General features: G+C 31.7%; 1 protein-coding gene across 2 annotated transcripts in view; it reads right to left on the bottom strand.

Moving 5' to 3' along the window:
- The window catches only part of LOC128180917 (uncharacterized), a 123,175-nt gene that overhangs the window by 73,092 nt on the left and 33,987 nt on the right, over window positions 1-16,096 (bottom strand). For both annotated transcript variants that reach the window (XM_052849130.1, XM_052849122.1), the window contains exons 20-31: window positions 15,648-15,789; window positions 13,586-13,758; window positions 12,442-12,699; window positions 11,180-11,324; window positions 9,771-9,931; window positions 8,997-9,150; window positions 8,333-8,499; window positions 7,329-7,574; window positions 6,575-6,701; window positions 3,827-3,978; window positions 2,934-3,170; window positions 953-1,047 (exon numbers count right to left, since the gene is read on the bottom strand). In XM_052849130.1, coding sequence (XP_052705090.1) covers window positions 953-1,047; window positions 2,934-3,170; window positions 3,827-3,978; window positions 6,575-6,701; window positions 7,329-7,574; window positions 8,333-8,499; window positions 8,997-9,150; window positions 9,771-9,931; window positions 11,180-11,324; window positions 12,442-12,699; window positions 13,586-13,758; window positions 15,648-15,789 — 2,057 coding nt within the window. The remainder of the gene's footprint in view (window positions 1-952; window positions 1,048-2,933; window positions 3,171-3,826; window positions 3,979-6,574; window positions 6,702-7,328; window positions 7,575-8,332; window positions 8,500-8,996; window positions 9,151-9,770; window positions 9,932-11,179; window positions 11,325-12,441; window positions 12,700-13,585; window positions 13,759-15,647; window positions 15,790-16,096) is intronic.

Below are 16,096 nucleotides of genomic sequence, written 5' to 3'. Positions count from 1 at the left end.
ATAACAACAAGGTACCCCAAAATCAAACACAAATTACGTTTTGACAGACTGATCAATTCTCTCCAAAAGTAAAGAACGGTTTTAGTTGGAAGCAAATCTATGTATTTTGTGAGATATTTTTTAAACTTAGAAATCTTATAATTCTCTCTCTCATTATCTCTCTCTCTCCCCTTCTCTCCCCCCTCTCTCTCTCTCAAAATTATTTTTATAGTTGATAACTAAATAACAGTACGATGATGCAAGGTATGAGTAATTCTTGCTAGCTGCGCTCGCCCCATCAGTAGCACCGTAAAACATATCATTAGATTTACAAGCTTTTCTTTTAAAAAAAGTTGAGCTAGCGCTGTAGCCATTTTTATACACAGAGTGGAAGGTTCGTGACCAACTAGGTTATTTTGCTGAAACTTAAACGCGTGATTGTCGTTTTTTGCTCGGGTGTTTCCGTATGATGGACTCAAGCCATGTTGACCGATAAGAATTTTTTTTGTGCTTCAACGTAAAATTTTCCCGCTTGAATGTCGTTTCATTCGGGCTTTTCCGTCACAACTTTTTTTTTGGGGGGGGGGGGTTTGGGGGTTATGAGCTTGCCGGATTTAAAAAGGAATGCGATATAACTTAAGATAAAGGTTTTCTAACCTTAGTTTTTTGTTTTTTATGCATATCTTAGACAATAAATTGAGAAATTTCAGAATTCGGATCAAATATATAGGAAATTGTCATCGTGAAGTCTAACGACAGTAGTTTTCCCAGAATGCCCTATCCTGAAGTCGAGTATATGTATTCCAGAAATATAGACTAACGTAGTTGCTGGCATTCGAGAGTGCTAGCAATAACCAACGTGAAGTAAATCATGATCCCATTTTTGACACGCGCATTCCAATCTCCATATACTTTCCATATACTTAAGATAATGTGTTTGTAGAAGAAAAAAAAGAAGTTAGAAAAATGTTACTGAATGCCGTTGTAAACGGGAAGTAGTTTCCATATCACATGAATCTTTCCAATTATAACCATTGAAGGAACAAAAATAGGTCACGTCATCCATGTCTACAAATAAAGAAAACAGAAAAAGATTATTATATCCCAAAAATTAGCTGTTTAACGTTTACAAGTTAAATCTTTATTTTTTTATTTTTTCAATTTTATTGAACACATTCTTTACCATCGCTGTTGTACAACTATTCTTTTTTCAAATAAAACTGCAAATACCCATCAAAACGATTAAATCAGGCACACACAAGAAATACCGATGTTATTTAGTTTTTATATACATTATTAAATGTAAGAAACGTGTTATATACCCTTCTTAAGTCAATTGAGATACCATACGAAAAGTTCTTAAGCAGGAGGACATATCCCTTACACGAGCATGGCCATAACTTTGATTAAAGTGCTCCATAAGGTCAAATACAAAAATATCTGAACAAAAACTTAACACTGATTTATAATACCATTTTATTACAAAAAAAGGACTTTTGCCACATTCAAATTTCTTTTCGCCACATTTGAAAAAAATTCGCCATTGGCGAAAATGGCGAAGCCTAGCTCGAGCCCAGTATGATACAACAGTCCTCAAAAACAATAATAAATGTACATGTACCTATTGGTACTGTATATTTACATACCGGTATGCGGTACTGTACTGTATAGATCCGCGTAAAATTGCAACAGGCACGTTTCGCAGATTTTAAAATCTCGCCCTTTTTACGGACAGATGTAATTTAAAAGAAACTATGATAAAAATTCGGCTATAAGTACTCAAATAAAAAAATGTACTGTTATCATTTATAGTTTTAATGTAGATTAATGAAAATAAAATAATCTGAAATGTGAGAACCTTGATTTTTATAAAAACATATCATGAATGCATTTAATGAATCATATTCTTTTTTCAAACCATAATCAATCAATATTTACATTAAATTAAAACGGAAGTGAACTAGTTGACATAGCAACGATATACTAAGGTAGATTGCGATATGCTCAGCTAAGAATTACTGTGCATGCTGCTTAGAATTTTTATGCAACGGAAAGTAAGCACCTTGCCTGGTTCAGAATATACATAAGAAAGTTAAGCATAAACTTAAGATAATTCTTAGAATTTGTATGCATAAGACCCCAGGTTCATAGTTTAAGTTAGGGTCTCCCATGTTTATATCTACTATTCACTAAGTAAGTCTATTTCATGCACAGTTGTATGAAAAAAGAAAGGCAAAGCCATTGCTCCTTCCAAAATCCAGAAACAGTTAGATAATGTTTATCAATGCTTAATGTAACATTTTCCATGAAAGGGTCAAAACTGCTCACAACCGCCCCTTTTTAACCTGTTCAAATCTCGAAATCAAGCTCGAAATGACAGCACCCAGTTTGATTTACAAGATTTTGTTCGTCTGAGCATGTTCTATACAGGAATGGGATTCTGGTTACTATCAATAAATAACTTTCATATCTTCCTTCACGTAGTAAAAAATATGATAAAGACCCTAATTGGAATTTTAAAAAAATAATGAAATAATGTGGAAAACTAATCATTTCAGAATTAAAATTTAATAGCTTTCAGTCATTAATTTAAGAGAAGATATGTAGCTTAAAAGCATATTTAACAAAGGAGTTGAAAGTCTTTCTCCTACAACGGCATTAGCTGTTTAAGCTGTGTTTGTCATTAGTATTGATAAGTAATTCAGATAAATGAAACTAGAAGTTCTTTCAAACTAAACAATGCAAATGCTTTGCTTTTAAAAGAGCTTAAAGTTTAGGTGTTCTGAATTAGTCATATATTTTGTAAGAAAGAAGTGTTAACATTGTAAAAAAGGTATTAATATTTCGATGGTGGACGAATGACACACGAAAGAAGATGACAGACAATTCCAAAAGATATCGTTTAATGTTTGTTGTTATTAATATCATCATATACAAATCTATACAAAATTTACCTGAGCAAGAAGTGGAAACATTAAATAGCCCTTGATTGCATTTACATCTGTCATATTCACAAGTGGAATATGGGCTTTTACAGGTAGAAATCATTGATGTATGGCAAGAACAATCCGCTCCACCATATTTGTCATGACACAAACAGTCTCCAGTAATTGGATCGCATCCTTTACTTGTCTTTTTATCACACTGGCAGGTTTTTGAACAGTCATTTGAATATTTCCAATCGGGACATTCTGATTATAATAGAGAAACGTAAAAAAGAATAGAGGTATACATATTCAAAGTTTAATTTTCATTTACAGAAAAAATGTTTATTGTATTAAGAACTTATGTTATTGGTGACTACGTAATTCATTTTATCTCAAGTTTGAATCAAGATAAGTTAAATCATTTAATATATTCATTTAATTTATATTTTTAATATCTACATATCCTTTATAAATTTATGACATAATTTGTTGACATCTAATTTGATACTCATTTTCAAATGTCAATCTCTCGGTGTTGAGATACACAAGGCACAAGTATGGTTCTGCATATTTATTACTATTACTTAAATAAAACCAAAAGGGTTATTATGAATTGCTTCTAACTACAAAAGCAAGCTTACTGTTTATGACAAATTATAAAATTAAAAATTTTAGTGATGCCCGAATTTGATATGAATATCTTGTAAATATCTTAGTTATAGTTCTTTTTTTTTATTCTATTTGCTAAATTTTTCATTATAACTTAATTTGAACAATTGCCACACATAAAAGATCAAGTCTCAACAAATCAAAGTGTGGATGCATATAAAAAACTATGTCTAACCAAAAAAAATTACTCAGTTCTTTAGAAAAAAACAGTCTTTTTTTTTTTTTACACCTAAACTCATATCAAACCTTACTTCCACATAATAGTTTGCGAGAATAGGAGCAGTAAGACGAAGAGGATAATTGTGCTTGGCATTCCTGCCAGGTCTTCTCGGTTCCATTGCACGTGATTGATGTTGATGAATGAAGTACGCTGTCATATACCGATTCTGTATAGATTACCTCTCTGTTTAAAGTTAAAACATTCTTCAACAAAATCAAACCAGAGGCCCAGGGGCCACATCGCTCACCTGAGCAACTATTGCCTTAATTCTGATCAAATTAGCATTACAGTATCAAAATATCTTGACAACTAAGTATAGTTACTGTAGATCTTGCTAAAAAAAGTTGAAAATCTGCCAATTTTTATCCACCTCTTTTTTTGGTAAATACCAAGCCCATTTTGCTGTTGTACCTGTAAGAAGATTTTTCTCTATTCCTATGTACCCCGCCCCCATTTCGTGGCCCCACTTTTTTCTAGGGAATCATGGTTTCATCAAACTTAAATCTGCATAACCTGTGCTTTCACACTAAGTACTGAGTTTTGGACCGAAAACTTTCCCAGAATATTTTTAAAGATTTTCTCTATATAAACGTATGTAAAAATTCAAACCGCCATCACGACTCCGCCCTACCACTAGGGACTGTGATTTTGCAAACTTGAATTTACACTACCCGAGGATGCCTCTACACAAGTTTAAGCTTTTCTGGCCAAATAGTCTTTAAAAATAAGATTTTTAAAAGATTTTCTCTATATATACCTATGTAAAAATTCATCCCCAATTGTGGCCTCACCCTACCCCTGGACTATTATTTAGGTAAACTTCAATTTATACGATCTGGGGATGCTTCCACTCAAATTAAGGCTTTCCTGGCCTAATAGTTTTGAGAAGAATATTCTTAAAGATTTTCTCTATATATAAAAATTTATCCCCCATTGTGGCTCCGACCTACCCCCAGGGACCATGATTTGAACAAACTTGAATTTACATTATCTGAGGATGGTTACATGCCAATTTGAGCTTTCTTGGCCAAATAGTTTTTGAAAAGAAGATTTTTAAAAATTTTCTCTATATATTCCTATGTAAAACTTGATCCCCCAATTGTGGCCCCACCCTACCCCCGGGGACCATGATTTGAACAAACTTGAATCTACACAACCTGAGGATGCTTTTACTTTAATTTGAGCTTTCCTGGCCTAATAGTTTTTGAGGAAAAAAAATTAAAGATTTTCTCCATTTATTCCTATGTTAAACTTGATCCCCCTATTGTGGCCCCACCCTACCCCCAGGGACCATGATTTGAACAAACTTGAATCTACACTATCTGAGGATGCTGCCATTTTAATTTGAGCTTTTCTGGCCTGATAATTTTGAGAAGAAGATTTTTAAAGATTGTCTCCATTTATTCCTATGTTAAACTTGATCCCCCTGTTGTGGCCCCACCCTACCCCCAGGGACCATGATTTGAACAAACTTGAATCTACACTATCTGAGGATGCTCCTATTTTAATTTGAGCTTTTGTGGCCTGATAGTTTTGAGAAGAAGATTTTTAAAGATTGTCTCCATATATTTCTATGTAAAACTTGATCCCCCTCTTGTGGCCCCTCCCTACACCCGGGGACCATGATTTGAACAAACTTGAATCTACACTACCTGAGGATGCCTCCACACAAGTTTAAGCTTTTCAGGCCGAATAGTTTTTCAGAAGAAGGTTTTTGAAAAATACCAACAAATTTTCAATAATTCTCAATTATCTCCCTTTAAGAGGGCGTGGCCCTTCATTTGAACAAACTTGAATTCCCTTCACCTAGTTGTGCTTTGTGCCAGATTTAGTTGAAATCTGCCAAGTGGTTGTTGAGAAGATGAAAATGTTAAAAGTTTACAACAACGACGACGACGACGACAACGACGACAACGACCAAATTGTGATCAGAAAAACTCACTTGAGCCTATGGCTCAAGTGAGCTAAAAAGCATTATTCATCAAAAATTTAGTACAATAAAGCATGTTTAACGTCAAAGAAATTGACATCGTTCACATTGTGTGTTATTCACTATTTTTACTGGGTTCGCTTTTTAAAAAGACAACAGCAATGTTTAAAAGAAAATGTTGAATCGAAATAGAACAAAAGGTGCTGAGAAATATTAATACAAATATTAGACGAGGATGTTGGTTAGTGAAACCAGTCACATTCAATAATTTAAATTCTTTGTCTTTTTAAAATCTATATTTACTACGCATTCTTCCTGCATTTCCTAAAACATTAAACATTGACACAGACAAAAAAAGAATCTATAAGAGCGAGAACAACAAACTGTCTGTTATGTATAAACGCATTCCACCAAGGAGACTGCTTTCAAAAGCATCGTGAAGCTGATCAAATGTCAATTTTGGTTCAAGAAGACAGTTTTTAAATTTTACATCGTTCATGATCGTTTAATAATACATATGGGATGATTGTTTTTTAAAGAAAATAAAGCTACATTCATAGCAGGAATTTTTTGTAAGAAAAGAATTGCTTATTACTCTTTAACGTCAAGGTCGACAATTAAAGTTTACATAGTTTCACTTTTAAAGAGAAAAGATTAAATAATTATAATTTCACGAGGGCAATGAAGGTAGCATTTACACAACCCGCTAACGGAGTTATACATTATTCTGCTTTGATAGCTGTCTTCATACCTCTGTGAATAACCAAAGGAAACATTTTTTTCACTATTTCTCATTATTTTCACATCGCAAAAAAAAATTATGAAAACTTCAAACAATTATATACACACGTGCTAAGGTTAAGCTGACGACACACCACCAACGAATTTCCGGGGTTCCAACTCGTTCTACTGCATACTTTTCTCCACTTTTGTTCAAATATTTCTACTAAATCTGTAGTATCTATTCGCACGTTATCTAAAAAATATAATCACAAGTATATATTATATAAGTCAATGTACATGTCTTATACATGTTTCTTCCATTCTGACAACCGAATTTGACATTTTCGGATGAAAGCGACTCAGACATAACAAAGCTATTCATTATTTTGTTAATTCTTTTTATTAGATTTAAACAGTTTTGACTTTTAGCTGCAGATACGCTATCGGTCTTTGTTTGTCCCTTGAAATATCATTACTTTTGTGATATTAGCTTACTTGCAATTGCATCATCAAAGGTGGACGGTATAAGATAAAAAAGTTATGAACGTCTACATGTAGTTTAACCAGGCGTTTTGTCTATACAGTAAAACTCGTTTAGTACAAACACGGTTATAGCGAATTCTCGGATATAGCGAAGTTTTTTTAGTTCCCGGTAAAACTCTTGTGCTAATTACGCGTGTGTCGATTTTTACTTGCCCTTATCTGATACACCCTTTTCGCTAAAAGTGATGCAACAAATGTAGTCAATTAAGTTTTTAAATCATCTAGGTCAATAAGTAAATGCTAGTGATTCATTTGCATTTTGTTTTCTGTTTTCTCTTATGGTTATTCTCCTCTCTATGAAAGAGGAAATTTTGTTTTTTTTACAAAAGAAAGATACCTTCGCATCCATGTTCGTAGTTCGTGTATCCCGCCTTACAGATACAGTGTATTTGGTTCGATTCATAATAACAATCAGAGACGGTCGTATTGCAGCTATGTGAACCACTAGCACAGTTGCAGGTATGCCCCGAGAATCCAGGTTTACACACACATTCTCCCGTATTCATATCACAGGAACTTGTAGATTCGGTGTCACATGGACAGTCACGGTTGCAGTTTTCACCGAATTTCATAGATGGACAAGCTACAACAGATTAATCGAAACAATCATATAACTTTATGCTCGTAAAATCAAATTAAAAGAAAGTGTGATTTCTGCAACACGGTACTCTTTAAGAGTCATTGAATGAACAACTGCCTGATTCTTATGTCTGCCATAGATAATTTACATTTAAAAAAGCAATTTCTACAGAAACATAATTTATGAGTTTCACACTATGTAACAAACAAAATAAAAGATTTCATTTTCTATTCTGATTATGTTTGCATTTAATAAATATATTCGCAAGTCCAGGGGTAATTAAACATTTTAAGAAAAAGACATGAAAGACACGCAACGAAAGTCAGTTTTAGCAGCTACACCCAGGTTTATCTATGTTTCTTTTTTATTCACTTTAACATCTAATATATTCCCCTCAAAAAAGTGTTTCATGCATTTTTATGATATATCTTCAAATGTTTATTTACAAGAAGTAGTTCTTATTATATTAATTTTTTTGGTAGAATCCTTTGTATAATTCTAATTCTAGTGATCAAACTTATGAAACAAAAGCTAAAGTGCATGTATTTACGCATAATTTTTTATTTTATAATTGTTGAATATATTTTTCCGCCTTTAGATACATGTTATTTTTTACTTATTACTTTTGATTTAATAATCGTGCAAGACCGAATATTAATTAAATTAAAAGACCAAATATTGCAATAATCGTCACTTCCATTTTCAAGAAATAGTAACTACATATGCTTTGTTTGAAAGATTGAAACATCTGAACCACTCACCGGAATTACATGTGAGTTTAACAACTGAACTCCGGAAGTAATAAATGCTACAACTTCCTCTCTGTCTGCAGTCCCTTAGATTTTCTTCATTCCCGGTACACGAAAGATAAGAAGGATATACCTCGTCTGATAGTGACTGACTCGTCGTTGTTTCTAAAACGTGCTTTCTGTAACAAATGATGAGTTGCGTTGTGTGTAATATTTGTCAAAGAAAAAAACTTGAAGTAAATTGTTTCATAATACTAGTTAAAAATAAAACTTTAAATTTCAAGTTTAGTTTTACGCATTTTAATGAAGTCATTCTTCAAATGTTTTGATTAAGTATTACATCAAAGCAAAGATTGTACGAACGCTTATACATATAGTTAAAAATGATGAGCAAACATGTTCAAGTGATTGTTGATCAAAATGTCGAACTTGTGAGATATTATTATCGTTACACTGTCAATTACGAACGTTGCAGAAAATAAGACACTTTTTTGTACAAACTTTCATTAAATTATATTAAAATGTTTTTTTAATTTGCTCTGCCAAAGTATACACTTTTTGATAGATTTACTATTTCAACATGGTGATAAGAAGAACAATACTATTAATAGTGATATACAACACTAAGTATTTTTTGACTCCAGTGTAAAAATTAAAACTCATCAGAAATACCTACGTTGGTAAACCAAGTTCACGACAAGCCACCTTTGCTTCGTCAATCCCAAAATTGTATGGACATAGATTATTCCAAGTTCCTCTGTAATTAATTTCCACCAAGCCTGAGGAACCTGATGTTGTTTTTTGTATGGACACCAATCTAATGAGGCGGTCTGTGAAATAAAAGACAGAATGTAAAATGTCTGATTTACACTTCAACTTTTTTTCGCAGCGCCATATTTAATTGGCTGAAGATATTCTTCTATATTGTATAAAATAACTTGGTTACGTCACAATAAAAAGCGTCAGCAAAACAAATTTAAGTCAGTTAAAGGCACATTTTAATTTTGCAACGATTATTTCTAATTCTGAAATTTTCTGAACAAAGTCAAGAAAAAAAGACTATAGGAAATAACTTTAATTTCTTACTTACATTTACTTGGATAATCTAACCTCGTCCGGTTACGATTTTTATAAACCGTTTGGCGTTAACGGCCAAAGGTCATGGTACAATTTTGATCACAAAACATAGGAAGAAATTATATTCATTTCTTAAGGAAATCCAACCTTGCTAAAAAGTTTCTGATAATCACTGATTGAGGAAGTCGTTTTTTCCTTACTTATATTTTATTATTCATTTTGGATAAACGACGACAAAAATACGCCAGGACAAAATCGAAAGCATGCTTTTCAGGATTGCTCTTATAGTGTCATATTCCTAGTTATCTATTTTTTAAAAATCATAAAATATTTTTACATGTTTCCAGTATTTTATAAAACATTCTGACTTTACCTTTTGGACAAACAAATACTGCAGATTCACCATAACAATAATTATTTGTTGTTTGGCGTGAACAATCATCAAGACTTTTTTCTGTTCCATTGCATACTATTTCAAACTTTTTCGAATAGGTATTATCACTTTCAGTATTTCTGCTGAGCTGCGCATAATCTCTGAAGGGAGAAAATTGATCTTGTTTCAGACAAAAGTTCCAGCTATAATATGATTATCAATATACATAGCAAAAGTAAATATTTTACAAAGTTGATTTAAAGTAATTCGTAACAATAATCCGGTCCAACCTATAATGTTGATAGGTATTACTGAGAGGGTGTTAGGAGTGACCATCATCTTAAACCTTAGATAAAACCATATTCTTTTAAAACAGTTCTCGAGAGAAGGAGAACTCCAATACTCTAATAAAATAAACCATAAATGGGACATTAAGAAACTATGGGTAATTTTTTTTTGGAAAACATAAGAAAAGTGATGAAACTACCTATAATATAAATAAATTGAACATTAAATATGTCGACAACACATATATTACATGCAGAAATTTAAATTTTTAAAGTTTTGTTTATTTTTTACCTTAATATAAGCATTGCTGTTCGGTACAGCCTTTCAGTTGATATTCATTGTTTAAAACCTTAATATATTCATGTATACTTTTGGTCAGTTCAAATATCAATTTTTCTCATATATTGTTTGTCATCTTCGTGAGTTCTATTTCAGACCTGAATTTTTCAAACCAAACATCACAAATGGATCCCTCTAAATAAACAAAGCATTGACTGTAGGCTCTATGATCAAAACAACTTAAAGACGAGGGCTATTACTACTGTTGTGCGCATTTTATAAGGGTCTTGTTTTTAGAACTGTTAATGTTTTATTTTATATTTATTTCTGAAACCTTTAAAAACTCTTTAACACATAACTTAGATATTTATTTCATATGAAATGAATATTGGGAAGCATTGCTTATTCCCACTTCGAGAAATAGTCATGAGATGATTTAAAACGGTTAAAACCTGTCAAAGCAAGCTTTGCATAGAAGAAGTAATGAGGGGAATCACCATCCAATGTGTACAGATTAACAATTTAGTCTAGAATGAATTTTTGTGGGGCCATTGGTTTACATACATTGTACGTCGAGCATCAAAAGCTGGTCCATATATTAAGCTTGATTTTCCTTTTCTTTTCTTTAATTAAAGTGACATTTATCTTTGAAGATCGGATTCCGAAATTGTGAGTAAATAAGCTAAACATTAAAAGCATTATTTTCTTGTATAAAAACTCCCTTATCGTAATTACGAATTACTGTCGATAATGGGGATAATCTCGTATTATGCTCGGCCCATTTCTTCGTTCAATTATTTTCTTAAAACTCTAGAATAAATAATTTGTTATAAAATTCATACTCAGGGAGTCCGAAATGTCGACAAACAACCCGAGCAGTATCTGCCGAAATTCCATCTATACATATTCCCATCCAAACCCCAGACTGATACAGAGCAACGAGAGCATCATCTGGATACTCTGTTTTCTTTAGACGGAAATGCTCCTCTGTAGAAGAAAACAGAATGAAACAACTGTACTTTACAACAAATTAGAATAGAATACATAAATCACCATATATATATATGTGTGTGTGTGTGTGTGTGTGTGTGTGTGTGTGTGTGTGTGTGTGTGTGTGTGTGTGTGTGTTTTGTAAACGTCACCTAGAAACGTTAATGTTATTTTAAAGGTTTATAATGGATAATGAAGGGACATTAAACAACGTTGAATCTTTTTAAATTAGTTAAATATGTATAGATAACAACAAAAGTGAAATTAACTAAATTCACAAGACTGACAACATATAAAAAGCCAGTAATTTTGCACTATGAAATGTTTTAAAGAGTAATCTCCCCTATATATATATATATATATATATATATATATATATATATATATATATATATATATATATATATATATATATATATATATATATATATATATATATATATATACATTGAGATAAGACGTCTTTTATCATTTTTAAGCATTTTTTAATATTTTTGTATTGCTTGCCATACAATTGTCTTATTGATTTAATGAGACAAAAGAAATAGAAAATATGAAAAATTATATTGATAAACATATAAATGCTTGACTTTTGATGTTATAGTACTGCTTAAAATATTTAAGCTAAAAACAAAAGCTGCATAAGTAAGTCCGATTTTCCTTAGGTTTGCTCTAATTCAATTTCTGTTTGAGCCTTATTCAATAACGAAACAAAAAATATCGAACGTTATGTCATTCATAATTCTTTTTATAAATATCATATGTGCTTTGAACAAATTTTAATGACACAGAACTTATAACAATCCAAACCATGATTTAAACTTCCTCGATTTATTAGAATAGATTGTTGCAACATTTTTAAATAAAATAGTCACTTAATTTTTTATTTAGAATAAATGTAGATTTAGAATATCATTTGAATGGTAAAATGTCTAAATTCTTTAGTTTTTCTGAGATGGGGAAAAAACAAAAATCGGGTGTATAACATCAGGTTACAAGACAACCCTTAGATTTTCCAAATATTTTAGCATCCAGTTATAAAAACAAGTTTATTGTGTACCTCCCACCTATCCATCTATCTACCTATCTATTTATCTGTTACATAAATTCTTACTTAAACATCCCTCTTTCTGGTATTCGGACTCCGAGTAGCCAGGCTTGCACAGGCAGATTGCCGTCCCGTTATAACTCGTGTCACAGAACGATATCGTCTCGTTACAAGTATGCACACCGTTTTTACAGGAGCATAGTTCACCGAAAAACCCTGCTTTGCAATAACACTGCCCGGTATCTTCATCACACGACATACTGGTAGTCTTGTTACACGTGCAAGGGTTTTCACAGTTTGGTCCAAAAGTAAAGTTTGGACAATCTGTAATGATAACGTGTGGAAAATGGGCATTCAAATTATCAAGGTTTGACCATATGAACAGCCATAACTTTTTTGCATCGATATATCAAAGTCATTTAAATTAATGATTCGAAGCAATATTGATTTTGCTCTATTAATTTTAAGCAATATTGGAAAGAATAGATGAATAATCAAAATGTTTTTTGTATACTTTTGTTTTCTTAATTGAACATGGAGACACAAGCTAAAGCTTGAAATTATAATTTCATCTTGTATGTGTATATTAAATTAGTAAAATTTTATATTTCTATAATTAGCAGATTTGTTCCCCGTTTAAAAAAATTGTGTATTTTATTAAGTAGGAGCTGCTTACCAAAATAAGAAATAGCAGAACTACTTTGAATATATAATTTTTACAAATGTTCGATCAATGTCTGAACATTGTTGATTTAGTGTCTGTTGTTTACTAGGAGGGGAAACATCTGAGAAAAAACCGATAAACGTCGTCAAAAATACGAATTTTCAAGGCTGTAAATATGTATTTAACCTTGAGAATATAATAATCTAAAAAGTGCATGGTCAAACACTACTTCCGGTGCGAGCGACTGCATTTTCATTTGTCATATAAAAAATTTGTACACCTAATGAACTGAAATATATTTACTGTATATATGTATTTTTGCAGATTATACAATTAAATACAGCTAATTAATTCTAAAATCTATAGACTCAAAAGACGATTTCTTTTTATATTGTTTGGGTTTTTCTTTTTGATGGAGGTGGCAAATAATTTTTGCTTTTCAATTATTTATTATCGGTGCTCTGTGAGTTTTTATAACCAATACGTTTGAGTACGTAATTTTCATTGAAAACTTAACGGTTTCCATGTTCTAAATAAATAGCATACTTGGGAAACATTGAATGTAAATGTCTTCACTGTGAGAACAGTATCCGCCATAACTACTTAGTCTGCATTCAGATAAACTGGTTTCTGTTCCGTTACAATCTGTGTTGTAGATGATAGCTACTGAAGAATCCACACGTTGCGAGTCTGAAACTGCCCTTAAGGTGACATACCGCCTAGAATAAAATACTCATTAATTACAAGAGACCCAGCTGGGAGTCATGTTGCTCAACTCAGCAACTATAAACAAAATTGATTACGAAATTTCTTGGCCGTCTTTAGATATCAAATACAAAAAATCTAGACACTTTAGTGGATGAGGATATTTTGTTTATGAAAAACTTGAAATTTTCTCCACGTAATGGCTTGTGAGAAAAAACTTCTCTCTCTATATTTCTTTGTCAAAATTTGACCTGCACTGTAGCCCCATCCTACACTCAGGGATAGTGATTTGAACATACTAGAATCTACATCACCTGAAAATTCTTCCACGAAAATTACAGATTTTTCGGCTAATCGGTTTTTGAGATGACAGTTTTTAAAGATTTTTTTCTATGTATAAATTCCTTTGTATAAATTAGTCCCTTCACCAAATATACCATGTGATTAATTTCGTTGAAATTGACCCATTGGTTCTGGAGAAGAAGATTACATGTGAAAAGTTTACGACAAAAACGACGATGACAGACAACAGACAAATTTTTATCAGAAAAGCTCAGTTAAGCCTGAACCTCGGGTAAGCCAAAAACATTATTATAGGCAAAAATGCCATGAAATAAGGCAAATCATTGTTCTTAGAATAGGTTATAAACGAAACTAGTGTAAACCTCGCTTATTCTTTAAATAAGCTTTGCAGCCAGTAATAAATTAAAGGTAAACGCATTGCTGCTAAATCATTAGAATTCGTAGTGGCTCAATTTTCGTGGTATTCGTGGGTAGTGCTCCCACACGAATTTACATCCTCTGAAAGAATTAATTATCTTACTAAAAGTACAAACCGACACATCCACGAAATTACATCCCCACAAATAAGCAAAAAAAACCTAAATCCACAAAAATTTGCCCCCACGAATTCAAATGACTCCACAGTTTTCCTGAAAATTATAATGAAGTAAATCTTAATCTTAATCTTAGTCTAATCTTAATAAAGGTAGATAAGTTACGATAATCGTTAGTTAAAACTAGTTAAAATGTTTGCTTTTTAGTTGCAAATGAACCTAGTCGATAAAAAATTTTGAGTAAATTCAAAATAATTTTTTTTTCTTTTCTATTGGTTTATTTTTCTACCAAAATATTCGCAAAAGTTGAGATTTTATGTTTTTGTCATTTATTTTACATACGTTATGTTTGTATTATCTCTTATTTCAGATAACTGTCAAACATGCAATAGGAAATGATCTTTTTAAAATAATGCACGAAAGCAAATCACAACAGCGTATCTTCAAAAATGTATCATTGCCCTTGAATCATATAAATACCAACAAAATAAAGACAGTATTAGTAGTTTCTGACAGCTGATAATTTTGAGTTATTATTAGTCGGTATTTAGTTAAATTCGATCAAAATTTTGTTGATGCTAGAAAACTGATCGAGGAAATTCGAAACAAATTTAATGTAAAAAAAAAATGAATGAAATGTATAAATAGTAAAGTTGTCCATATTTTACTGTTTTCCTTTAAACTTTTAACAATTTGTAACAATTTTAGGAAAAAGAAGCTCGTGGTTAAAATTTGGGAATAAACTGCACCTTTTTAATGAACGTTCAGAGACCACTAGCATAAAAAAGTTGGTCAGACATCTAGTTATTTGAAAGTGAAGAATAACACTTCTAGAGTAGGACTTCATTGTCCAATTGGTAGTTTTTGTTCTTAATAGTGGACTTTTTGCACCTCTGAGTAAACATAATCCTTCGGGCATTTTTAGAATAGCTTTATGAAATTGGGATTGAAAGTCGCTAGGGAATATTGTTAAATTCCAACGAATTTACTGAATCCATTTAGAATATTTGCTTGCATAGCGTGAAAAACTGGAATGCACATAGGATGCAGTTGCACATTTGTCTTACGATGGTAGATGGAGCTGTCTACAAGCTACAATCGCATCCACAGAGCTGAAGAAATCATCACAAAACGTGTTCCAAGTCCTATTCCTGTAGAGTAGAAGAAGTCCTTCGGTTCCAGTTTCATTGTGATAAAATTTAAGCGAATCTGTAAAAGATGATTTAATTAAAGAGAATTCCTTTAAGATGAAATTTTTCATGAATACATTTCTTATTTTTTTTTAATGACGAATGATTATATAGACAAAAAATGTATTTTTTGTAAATGTATTACACACAAAATAACTTCTATTTTGCATGATGGATAATGCATGATTGACAAACTTATCGTGCTTTTTCGTAATTGCATAAAACAAATGACTGTATTACTCTTAGCATATGTTAGAAACACGAATAAGACGTGTTCTTTTTGTAAAGGTATGATATCCTAAATGACTTTTGTTCTTTGTTAATGT

The sequence above is a fragment of the Crassostrea angulata genome, chromosome 1, assembly GCF_025612915.1.
Source record: "Crassostrea angulata isolate pt1a10 chromosome 1, ASM2561291v2, whole genome shotgun sequence".
Classification (NCBI taxonomy): domain Eukaryota; kingdom Metazoa; phylum Mollusca; class Bivalvia; order Ostreida; family Ostreidae; genus Magallana; species Magallana angulata.
Note: the sequence above shows the minus strand (reverse complement) of the source record. Positions and strands in the feature narration are given on the sequence as shown.